We start from the raw sequence: 11,085 nt of genomic DNA, 5'->3' as shown, positions 1-11,085 counted from the left end.
AAATTTAATGTATTTTTCTGTTTTCAGTGTGTGTGTGTTCCATTGAAAAAAACCCCATCATGATTTGGAAAAAAATAAATACTATTTTAATTTTACTTTCCCTGGACTGTAATTCAGACTTTTAAAATGTCCTGATAGGTTTTCCATGACTATAGTTATATATTGTTTGATTTACATTTTTAATTGTCTTCTTCATAAATATACAACTTTATAAAAGGTGAAAGACAAACAATAATACTTCATATGACCTTGTTTCATTGTATTTTATTACAAAGGTAATGAAAATATACCATATTTAAGGTGGAAAACTTTGAGGGTTTTTGGCTGAATTGACCTCAGATGTATTTTTCTGTATATTGCATCCTCTGAGGAAAGAGAGATTATGGTCGTGATAAAGACAAGGAATTTTTTGAGACCACTCATACACAGACAGAGCAACAGAAGCAGATTCCATTTCTAAAACCATCTGGATACTGCTCTTGTTCCAAAGGCACTGATCAACATCCACCTAGTTATGAGAACAAAAAAACATCATCAATTCACTGATCTTTTAGACTCAGTGGGTCAAATACAAGTAACACTATGACCATGGAAATTGTGTCAAACTCTTTATGTTTTCACATATTTTTTATATATGCTGTTGAAAACATCTGCTACAGCATAGCTTACCTTGTTTCCATTAAACACCAGAGTTCTGAAAACTTTTCCAAAAGGTTTTAGCAGCCGTAGCACTCCTGTTGCAGCACAGGGCTGGTTAGGTACATTACATACAACCAGCAAATTGTCCAAAGGCGACAGCAGCCCCTAAAGGACAGCGGGGACTTGTTGTTAAGAGTCATTGAGGATGGATGGAAGTTTGAAATTATTTTTTAAAGTTTAAATATTTGAAATGTCTCAAGAACCAGAGATACTTGCATTTGACACTGATGGTCCCACAAAAGCATGAAACACTGACACCTATAAGGCAAAAGTTAATCAAACCCAAAAAGATGAAGTGTGTTTAAGCAAGAAAATATTCATTATAAAATTAGTGTATTAGCTCACAGGTGAACTAAGGTCAACGGTTTGGGACACCATCTCCAAACTTTGCTGTCTCATGTGAACCGGGATAGCAGAGTAAACCTTTACCATCTCCTGGGCTGAGAATTCAGTTGGAAGCATCAATAAAGCCTGGAAAACACACACAAGCTGATATAGTATAGTGCTAAATGTCTATTGAAAATTGTTTTTAGAAAGCATTATCCCAGCTAACAAAATTGTGCTTTGAGAATGTTTTGCTAATGCTCCCATTATGTTATAACACTTTACTTTTTTGAATGTTCTCAGAACGTTTTAAAAACACCTTTTCTTGGTTATGCGAACATTAAAGGGTTAGTTCACCCAAAAATGAAAATTCTGTCATTAATTCTCATGTCGTTCGACACCCGTAAGACCTCCGTTCATCTTCGGAACACAAATGAAGATATTTTAGTTTAAGTCCGATGGCTCAGAAAGGCCTCCATTGGCACAATGCACTTTACACTCTCAAGACCCATAAAAGGTACTAAAGACGTCGTTACAAAGTCCATCTCACTACAGTGGTTCTACAATAACTTTATGAAGCGACGAGAATAGTTTTTGTGCACAAAAAAACCCTATAATAACGAGTTATATAGTGATGACCGATTTCAAAACACTTCATTATGAAGCGTAATGAACCAACCTATTTTTTCATAGGGCCCAAAATCGCTAGCGGCGCCCCAGAGGCTACTTATAAAGTACATATGCCTTATTCTACATGACCATATAAATCCTTTAATCCTACACAGTACCTAAACTTAAAAACTAACCTAGGCCTACCGTAATAACTATAATAAGCAGTAATTTTTGGAGTTTACTGAGGCAAAAGTCGTAGTTAATGGTTAGTTAATAGTGAGAATCTGAGCCCAAACAAGTGTGACCAAAATGTTATTTACATTTTATAAAACTGTACTGTTTTGTTTTAGAATGAAGTGTAAGAAATAGGCCTATATTCTAAAATAGTACATACCTTCTTCCATTCTAGACAGGTTTCCATATCAACCTCAGTTGCCATTAAAACATCAACAGGGGGACTAAACGGAGATGCCATTTTGATTAGTTCACTTTCAGAGTAGTCAAGAGAGATTCCAGACACTCGAATTACACCCTTCTGTTGGAAAACACGAGAGCGACGAGAGAGAGAGAAAAGTTAACTGCTTTATTAAAATAACAGCATGCACATATCGCGGTTTCCTCTCCTAAACATTTAAGTGTCCTGATAATTCTCACACCACTAGAGGTCACTCCATTTCTCCATTTTTGTTATCATGGGACTGTGTTGATGGGAACTAGATCCTAGTTGTTTTCAGCCCGCAATGTTGAGAACAAACTGATAGGCTGCTTCAATGATGGCATTTCAATAATGTTGGTAGTTATTAAAGATCATAGAATAAAGACCTTTCTGAAACGTCTTTAATAAGACTGGCTTTTAAAGGGTTTTGTTATCTGATATATTATGAGGAACGCTATTACAGCAATAACAATCACTTGTAATTCAAGAGTGTTACACCTCCCAGAACTTACAGTGTGTACTGATGTTTTTGCAGTCATCTTAGTTACTGGCATCTGAATGCTCATGGATTTAGTGGTTCCTTCTGATTTTGCAGACTTGACTGTAAAAAACGGTTGATGACCATATATCATGGAATTGGAAGTGATGGATCTGTGTGAAGAGGATAAGGATCTTTTTGCTGAATAATGTCTTGTTTTATTACAGCCTGGAGAGACAAAGCTGTGCCGTATGCTGCATTTCGAGCGGGACGGAAAACAGACTGAACCAGGCTTCCACCTGGTGACCTCAGCCGGCCCACGCTGCATTCTCTTAAGGAAGGAATTCGATCCTCTTCCTGAAAGGTAGAGAAACAGAGGTGTAGTCAAACTCTTTACCATGAAACCAATGCTATATACTATTTCAAGCTGTATATTTCTGCCACAAAACATACCTTTTGAAATTAATAATTAGGTTGTGTACATTCATGTGTAGGCCTACTCAAGGTGTAAGGAAAGGTTTTTTTTTACACAGTGGTTTAATATGGTTTTTCAAAACGACATTAAACTAGCATGAACGCTACATTTCTAAGAACTTGGCACATACTTTTAAAATGTGAATAGCTTAATTTAAACTAAATACAACGACTTGAAGAGATACATTTACAGTAAAGTAAGTACGTATACCAGTAATATGGGTAGTTATAATATTTTGATGTTCCATTTTTACAACCAACATTTTTAGATATTGTAAGTTACAATATCCACAGTTTAACCTGGATCATTGATGCTGTTGTAGATGTAATAAAAACTCACCTGATGAATCTCTTAATCTTGTCAGTGCTCTAGACTGAGTTGAGAAGTGCTCATGAATGACCTCAGATGTGCCATCTCTTTTAGTGCTGAGGGATCTATGGGAATGGGAGGATGGACAGGATTGCCCATAGGGACTTGGTAAAGCAGATCCCTGCCATTCACTGTGCCTAATACTCCTTTGATCATGATGTTTCCCATGAGCATGTGATTCCACCTGATCAGATGAGTTCCATCTAGCATGGCCATGATGAATGTCCTTTGTTTCTTTGCGCTGTTGGAGGTCTTGTATAATGAAGGGGAGTTTCTCTGTTGTTAACTGGCTGTCTGGGAAGTGACTAAGTAATTCTAGGTCCTCAAGAGAGAGGCCTAGGCTGTCTAAAGTTTTGATCAGATTTTCTGTTGGAAAACGTGGCATTGCTTGTTGCTTTGGCTCTACTTCTTCAATTTGTGGTCTATCAGGAGACATCATTGCTTTGGCTGTCATTGACTGGTACTGAGAACAGTCCACATCTGGTTTGAAGGCAAAATGTTTGCCAAGATGGTTGGTGCTGGATCTGACAAGAGGTTTCTCAGATGTTGGCACTTTTGTTGGCAGAAGGTCAGTACTCTTCTTATTCGCAGCAACTGAATTAATTTCGGTGACTAATGATGAGGAATAACTAATCTTGTGAGGTATGGAATCCATGTTTTTTCTGTGCAATAGATGGGAGTGAGTAAAAACCCCTGGTGGCTGGTACATGCTCAAAAATGAGGATCTTTGAATGCCAACAGGCTGTAAGAGACTTAGAGGAACCAGGGGGTTCCCATAACTGCTGTTATTTCCAGCTGCAATGTTACTAATTAGATTCAAGACCAACTGAGTTTCAAGCTGGGCTAGTCTCAACAGGAAAGCTTGTGCTGTTCCAAATAGTGGTGGCACACTGGTGAAAACACTGCCCATCTGAGACAAACACACTGGCCTGGTATTGATTTGGGGAGCATGTGAATGTCTGTGGGGGGAAAAAGATGTAAAAATATTAATTTAATCTAATATTTCTGAAACATACAACCCTTAAATTCAGCAGCCGTGTCAATTTTTTTGTCAGGATCTAGAAATTAATTTAAAAATACACTAAAAATGCAATTTATATATAATGCCAGTGTGAAAAAACTGTGCTATCACAATGGAAACTTCAAAAAATTATCTTCTTCCTCAGAATTTTGCCTCTTTCTTTACAAATATCTAAACATTCTTAAATCAAGATACATTTACTGAGAAGCAAAAAATTACTCTAAGTTTATAGTTACTATAAATTACTATAGATATTAAGACTTGTTCTCTGAAAAATGTATCAAAATTAAGCGACTTCATGCTAAAAAGTAGAAAATTAACTTAATTAAAAAAGAACTTGTTTTGCCTTTAAATTAGGTTTATTTGTCTTGCCCCACTGACAGATATTTTTTCTTGTTACCCCATTGGCAGATGTTTTTCTTGCTTCCAGTGTCAAGTTACTTAATTTGTATATATTTTTCAGAAAACTCACTCGTGATAACTGAACAAAATAAACAGGAAACTAATGAAAACATACTAAAAGTCTGTGAATAACAAAACATAAATGTGACAATATATATGGATGAATATTGATTTCTATGTATCTTGATTCAAGGATGTTTTTTTTTTAATTGAAACAAAGACTGAGAAAAGAAAGCCTCATTAAATTATTTGTCATAATCTTTTATTAAAACTCCATTCAAATTTTTTTTTTTTTAACTGCCAAATCAAAGTTGTATGGTGTGACAAATGTGCAGGAAAAGATGATGTAATGATATTTATAAATTATTATATATAGATATATACACACACCTTGACAAATATATTTACAAACATCTTTGAAAATAATTATTAAGATGTGTAAAGGAAAATATGTTATTATTATTTGCTATTTTCACACCACATATTTACTAAATGTAGTCGCTAAATTGAATATTTTTCTGAAAATTATATAACAGTTTTTCAAAACCATAACATACCAGCATGAACACTAAGAACTTTAAAAAAATTTTAAACTAATTTTTAAAATGACTTTTTTTTTTGTCATGGACACTAATTGTTGTTGACACTCTCTTGACTCCACATGCTCATTATTCAATTTACATTTGTTGATAAGCTTTTCCTTTCACCTAGACCATCAATCCTGACCGAGTCTCAACATTTAGCGCCCAAGCAAGCTTAAAATATAAACTGTGAAATAGTTCCTGGTGTTGAACATGCATAAACAAATACTTTAAAGTTTAATGAATGGACGACTATAGTGTCCACAGAGCATGAAAGGACAACTTCGTGGAGGCTTTCACTCAGACATGTGTTCACTTCATTACGTATAATTAATAACACGCCAACGGGGTGTTTTTCAAACACTGTGACAGCATGTCCTCGAAACATGAGTAAGAGGTGAAAGACATTTGTCTAGTGTAAAGTACCACACAGCTGCCATAGTTCCACAGCCACAACCACATGGTTCCCTGCATGTGTGTGCACTCTCCAGGACAGATTTTTGAATAATGTGTCATCCAATATATAATTATATTTTTTAAAGAGGGGTTGACAAAACCTGGATGACACATTATTAAAAAATCTGTTCAGGAGAGTGCACACCTGTTCACAGTTTACAAAATTGATTTAAAAGACAACAATGAACAGATAATATACAGAACAAGGCTGTCAGCTGAAGTTACATTCAAATATAAGTACCTTTATCAATAATATAAAGATATCAAATATGTCTTTATATAAAAGGGGCGATTCACTGAGAAATTCCATTGTTAGATCTCAATGCTTTTCCAGTCATGTTTACCCTTGTGAAAAATAAGTGTGCTAAATTGCATTGAATGTGCACTTCAAATCTTAAAGGTAGGATTAATGTTTTTCATAAAGACTTTTTTATTATATTTGTTGAAAGTCAGTCTATTCTCATCCTGATAGTGATTAGACTTAGAATTTGTGTTGAAATATTGGTTACTTTAGATGATCTGTTTGTCCTTGGGACTGTTATTGAAACCGTAAGATGACTCTCATATGAATAGTGTGTGTGAGGATATGACAAAGATACGGTAGCATTGAGACATTTTCTGTTGACATTGAAGAAGTTCATAGATAGGCCGTGAAGCATCATATCATTTAAGACCGGCCTGATCCTAAGTGCTCTGATCCAGCTGGCCTATAACTGAAAAATACCAAGTGTAACGAGAATCAACAACCACTCGCTTGCTTTCCTAATGAAATCATTTGAGCCTTCTCGTTCTGTCTCTCTCACTCATCGGTCACACATCTATTTGGGTAAATCTTATTTTTAGATGCTCATCTGATGCAGGATCACTCCCAGAAGTATGTTCAGATTCACACATTCAGCAGATTCAATCATTCATCAACTCTCACTGGGACTAACAGCAAGAGATGTATTGAAAATGTACTTGATATGATCATAATTGCACTTTTACAATTCATTTTCTGCAGTAATGTATACGATGACCTGAAGACATTTTGCTCAGCAGGTGGTGCTAAGTTAATAAACTAATCTGATTTACAACTCCTGGATAGATATGCATCACACTGTCTTCATTCCTGGAGGGTGGGAACAGTCCATGCTGGTCAGTCAAGGGCAACCCAAAACTAAACATAAGCGTGAAGGTAGAACAACTTAGCACAATACCTCTGTCTGTATAACTAGGATATGAGGTTTTACCACAATCTGGAACTAGACCAGAAGTATCAATGTTGTTAACTCATAGATATGTTAATGACCCAGCACCTCGAAAAGGCCAAACGTACTGAATTACACAAGCCTCGCCTGAAAATTCAGGTCTCTGTTACAGCTAAATATGCAACAACTATGGAGGTGGGGGGAATCCTGTCGCTCTGGTACATGACGTCCTCAAAGAGATTACCCAGATCAGTATAACCTCTGTGGTCTGTGCTTGTATATTTGAGCTATGTACCCCATGAGGAATGGTATTGGACAAGGTTAGAAAGAGGAATCCTGCTTCACATTTAAACACTATGCTAATGGTCTAAAATGTATTGTTCTATATTATTAAAATTTAGTAAAACATTTAATTATACAACATCTATATGCACTCAAATCACCTAAAATATCATATGTTATATAAATATGAATAAATTATACTGGAGAATATCATATTTGCTCTCTAAACTAAAAAGTAGTTTTTTTGCAATGTGGGACTAAAACTAAAGACTAACAGCCTGTTGTTTGCCTGTGGGCAACAAGAGACAGAAACATGTGACTTTGACTTGAGAACAAATTCAAGACCTTGACACACTTGTGCTGTTTAAGTTCACAATGGATGTTAAAAATGGAATGCAACAGGTGACAAGACTGTTCTCTGGGCACCAAAACAGTTCACGACACGTCATAAATGTCTGTGCTTTTGATGACCGATGGCTTCTTACACTATTAAGTTTTGTATGTGAAAAACTTATTAGTACTGCTTTTCAGTTGAAAGTAAAAAATAAACATTAAACAAACATACAAAACCAAACTCTATTATAATGCTTCATAATGCCAATTTCCTTCAGGTAAATATGTCTGACTATGTGATTGCCACTGTTCTGTCAGGACCACTATCGTCAAAGATGATTGATTGGATTGCCGGTATGGTTCTGTTCTGGGCAAGAACTCCCTGCGCATCCATGCAGCCTAGCGTGGATAAGAGCAGGGAGAGCAGCAATAAACCCCTTAGGGTAAACAGAACAGAAACAACATAATGTATAGCAGATATCATAAATGTCAATATTTAATGTACAAAATAATTCCGGAATTTAGTCATTCAATTTAGTGATTCAAGGGGAGTAAGAATACCAAAAAAATACCAAATCCTGACTGGACGAGAGGAGGAGCTGGGGATGGAGGAGGGTAAATGAGCTCTGGAGAAACGCGATAGCTGCTGATAGAAATGAAGGAGCTTATATATGTATGCTGTGATAGACATCGTATTCCTATAGGTAGACGTGATCAGCTGACAGTCATCTGATGCAAGCTTGACTGACGTGACCTGCCAGAACTGACGCTATACGCTTGATTTCTAACCTACATTTGCATAATTAGGGTTAGAGAAGAAAAGGTTATGCATCAATGGATCGATGAACCTCAAAAGAAAAAAGAAAAGAACAATTATAATTGTGAGATCCCAGCAGGCACAGTACGTCAATGTGACGTCAGTCAGACGTCATATTTTGGTTGAAAATGAAAGTGAAGTTGACGTCTAAACCCAACTTTGTTTGATGTCAATCTCCATCGTCAGACAGACGTCGAATTTTGGTTGGAATAAGCACCGCACTGTAAAAATAAATAAATAAATTATCGTAAAAAGATTAAACAACTCCACAAACAGCATTACCAGCTTCACACATTACTAACCAGATTGACTTTATTTCTGTCAGACGTCTACAGAAGCTCTTATTGGGAATTGACAGAGGTTTTGTTGTTGATGTTTTATTGCAAATAATAGTTTAGTTTGTTTATGGTGATCAGTGTTTACTTTAGTTGGGTAGTTTTAGACTTGACTTTTTAGTTTTTCTCTGGCTGCTGTAACTCTGTTATAAGACAAGCAAGAGAAAATGTGATCAGATGATATTGTCTTACTTGATGATAAAGATATGATCATCATATAATGGTCTATTTCACTGATGTCATCCAGAATCTAATCTTTTGATGCATTAATTATAGCAAGCCTGTAATTCTACATTGTCCACTAAACATTTTGATCTCCAGCATCTAGTAGACTCACTCAGACATCAATAATCAGCATATGAATATCAACAATGTTGACGTTCCTAATGCCACAATGCATACTGGAAGCCATAGACTAGTTTTGTATGATACACCGAGAATGCATTGCAGCATGAAGCATGTCACCGTTATTGAGATTCATACGCTGATTCTTTAATGTCTGTGTGTATCTTTAAAACTTTTTGGTGCACAATCCCTCAGATCAGAACACTGCTGGACAATCACAAGACTATTACAATCAACAATGAGAAATTAATTACATGATATCTAAACAAATAATAGACTCTGAATATGATCAGTGAATCAAACACTATTTCATGATCATATCTTTATCATCATCAAATAGATGACATCATCTGAACACATTTTCTCTTGGAGTTCTTGCCATAACAAACACCGTTACAACAGCAAGAAAAAAAACTAATGTTAAAAGGTCAATTAAAATGTCCAATTAAAGCAAATACTGAAGATACAAAAGAAACATTTTCAACAAAACATTAACATCTAAACCTCTGTCAATTCTCAATAAGAACTTCTGTAGACGTCTGACAGAAATAAAGTCAATCTGGTTAGTAATAAGTGAAGCTGGCAATTATTCCAACCAAAATTCAACGTCTGCCCAATGTTTGAGCTTGACGTCAAACAAACGTTGGATTTAGACGTCAAACCAATTTTCATTTTCAACCAAAATCCAACGTCTGACTGACGTTGGAATCTACATCCTGTGCCTGCTGGGACAGTTTAACATTAAAAAAAATATATTTTTAGGTGGAAATGTTAAAATCACAAGAAAAGGTCACAACTATGAGATAAAAAGGGAGATATAAAATTATACATTTTTATGTATCAAATACAATGATAGAATATAGTTTGGCCATGAAGCTTGAAGAGTGACAACACCGGCAACATGACCCATGCTGAAAGTTTCACACTTCATTAAAACACAACATAATCCTTACTCACATGTTGGCTTTAGTTAAAGTTGAACTGGAGATCCTTTTCCTTTGGACTGAATTCTTCATTATTGGGTCAGTCTTCAGGCTTCAAATATTTGTAACTGTTCCTCTTGATTATGTATCATTTCACAGCACATGAACACCCAAAACTAGAATTTGAACAAAGTGCATCCAGATTATTGACTTTTAGAGCAAAATGTCTTTTGTCGCCCTCTTTAAATCTTATCCCACTCTTCACTCTGGTCAGACACACACTGTAACACATTCTTTCTTCTCAGTATACTTTCACACCCCTGACCCTGCTCGCCCTCCCAACACCACCCCCTAGCATTTCCTTCTAAACACCTTTGCAGTCACACGCTCTCTCTTACACACTTGATCATATTAACAGTATTAAGACTCATGATCATCATGGTATTTTTAGGGGTCAAGCACCAAAGAGTGGTTTAGCATGAATGACTTGAGGAAACGGCCCCCCCGTCGGTTCATTCAGGATCGCTTTGCGGTGGAGGGAGGTTTCCCCCTCGGTCCGTTCGATGCAGGGCCCCCTAAAGCAATTTCGGATGGAGCCCATAATTTCTGTCTGAATCTCACTATTTCCCCACCCCAGTTCCTCTGAACTGATTGACATATTTCTCTAAGCTAAGTTCCCTTTCAAGGGAACTCGCACTGCATCGAGACGACACTTTGGGGATGCTCCCTTAGCATCAGCGAATCTGAAACCAGAATGCCAACTAGGCCTATCCGATTGGCGTGCGTGATGACGTAACCGTGACGGCATACCCGGAAGTATAAAAGGGGAGCTGGAACGTAATGTCCCCAGTTATCGCTCTTCAGCAATAGCGCTCTGTGTCAAAAACTGTCTGTCTATTTATTGTTGTACGTCAGTGAGAAAGTGTGTGAATGATGGAAGAGAAAATGAGAGAGTTCAAGCAGTGTGTGCATCCTTGCCCTTGTTATATGTCGGGCTCGGATACACA

At 36.5% G+C, this 11,085-nt stretch overlaps 1 protein-coding gene across 3 annotated transcripts; it reads right to left on the bottom strand.

Annotated features, from left to right (window-relative positions):
* Positions 1 to 66: 66 nt before the first annotated feature.
* Positions 67 to 10,814, bottom strand: LOC307123270 (uncharacterized protein). Of its 3 annotated transcripts, none has more exons than XM_079811755.1 (9): positions 10,541 to 10,814; positions 10,113 to 10,254; positions 3,364 to 4,352; positions 2,584 to 2,906; positions 2,030 to 2,170; positions 1,045 to 1,170; positions 916 to 957; positions 670 to 804; positions 67 to 508 (listed from the first exon to the last, which is right to left on the bottom strand). In XM_079811755.1, exons 2-9 carry the CDS (start codon positions 10,169 to 10,171, stop codon positions 296 to 298), a joined length of 2,028 nt encoding a protein of 675 aa, XP_079667881.1. In that variant the 5' UTR covers positions 10,172 to 10,254; positions 10,541 to 10,814; the 3' UTR covers positions 67 to 295. The 3 variants fall into 3 exon arrangements, with proteins under 3 accessions (XP_079667881.1, XP_079667882.1, XP_079667883.1); XM_079811756.1 differs by lacking the exon at positions 10,541 to 10,814 and adding an exon at positions 8,634 to 8,696 and having other exon boundaries at positions 10,113 to 10,472; XM_079811757.1 differs by lacking the exons at positions 2,030 to 2,170; positions 10,541 to 10,814 and having other exon boundaries at positions 246 to 508; positions 10,113 to 10,474.
* Between the last annotated feature and the right edge of the window lie 271 nt (positions 10,815 to 11,085).

The sequence above is a fragment of the Gobio gobio genome (genome assembly GCF_949357685.1).
Source record: "Gobio gobio genome assembly, chromosome: 3".
Lineage (NCBI taxonomy): Eukaryota > Metazoa > Chordata > Actinopteri > Cypriniformes > Gobionidae > Gobio > Gobio gobio.
This window is presented reverse-complemented; position numbering and strand designations above follow the sequence as displayed.

Coding starts and splice junctions, on each gene's coding strand:
- LOC307123270 (XM_079811755.1), bottom strand. CDS start 10,171: ATGAAGAATTCAGTCCAAAGGAAAAGGATCTCCAGTTCAACTTTAACT. Junction 2,907..3,363: donor AAGATTAAGAGATTCATCAG/GTGAGTTTTTAT, acceptor TCTACCTTTCAG/GAAGAGGATCGAATTCCTTC. Junction 1,171..2,029: donor CCTGTCTAGAATGGAAGAAG/GTATGTACTATT, acceptor TGTGTTTTCCAG/GCTTTATTGATGCTTCCAAC.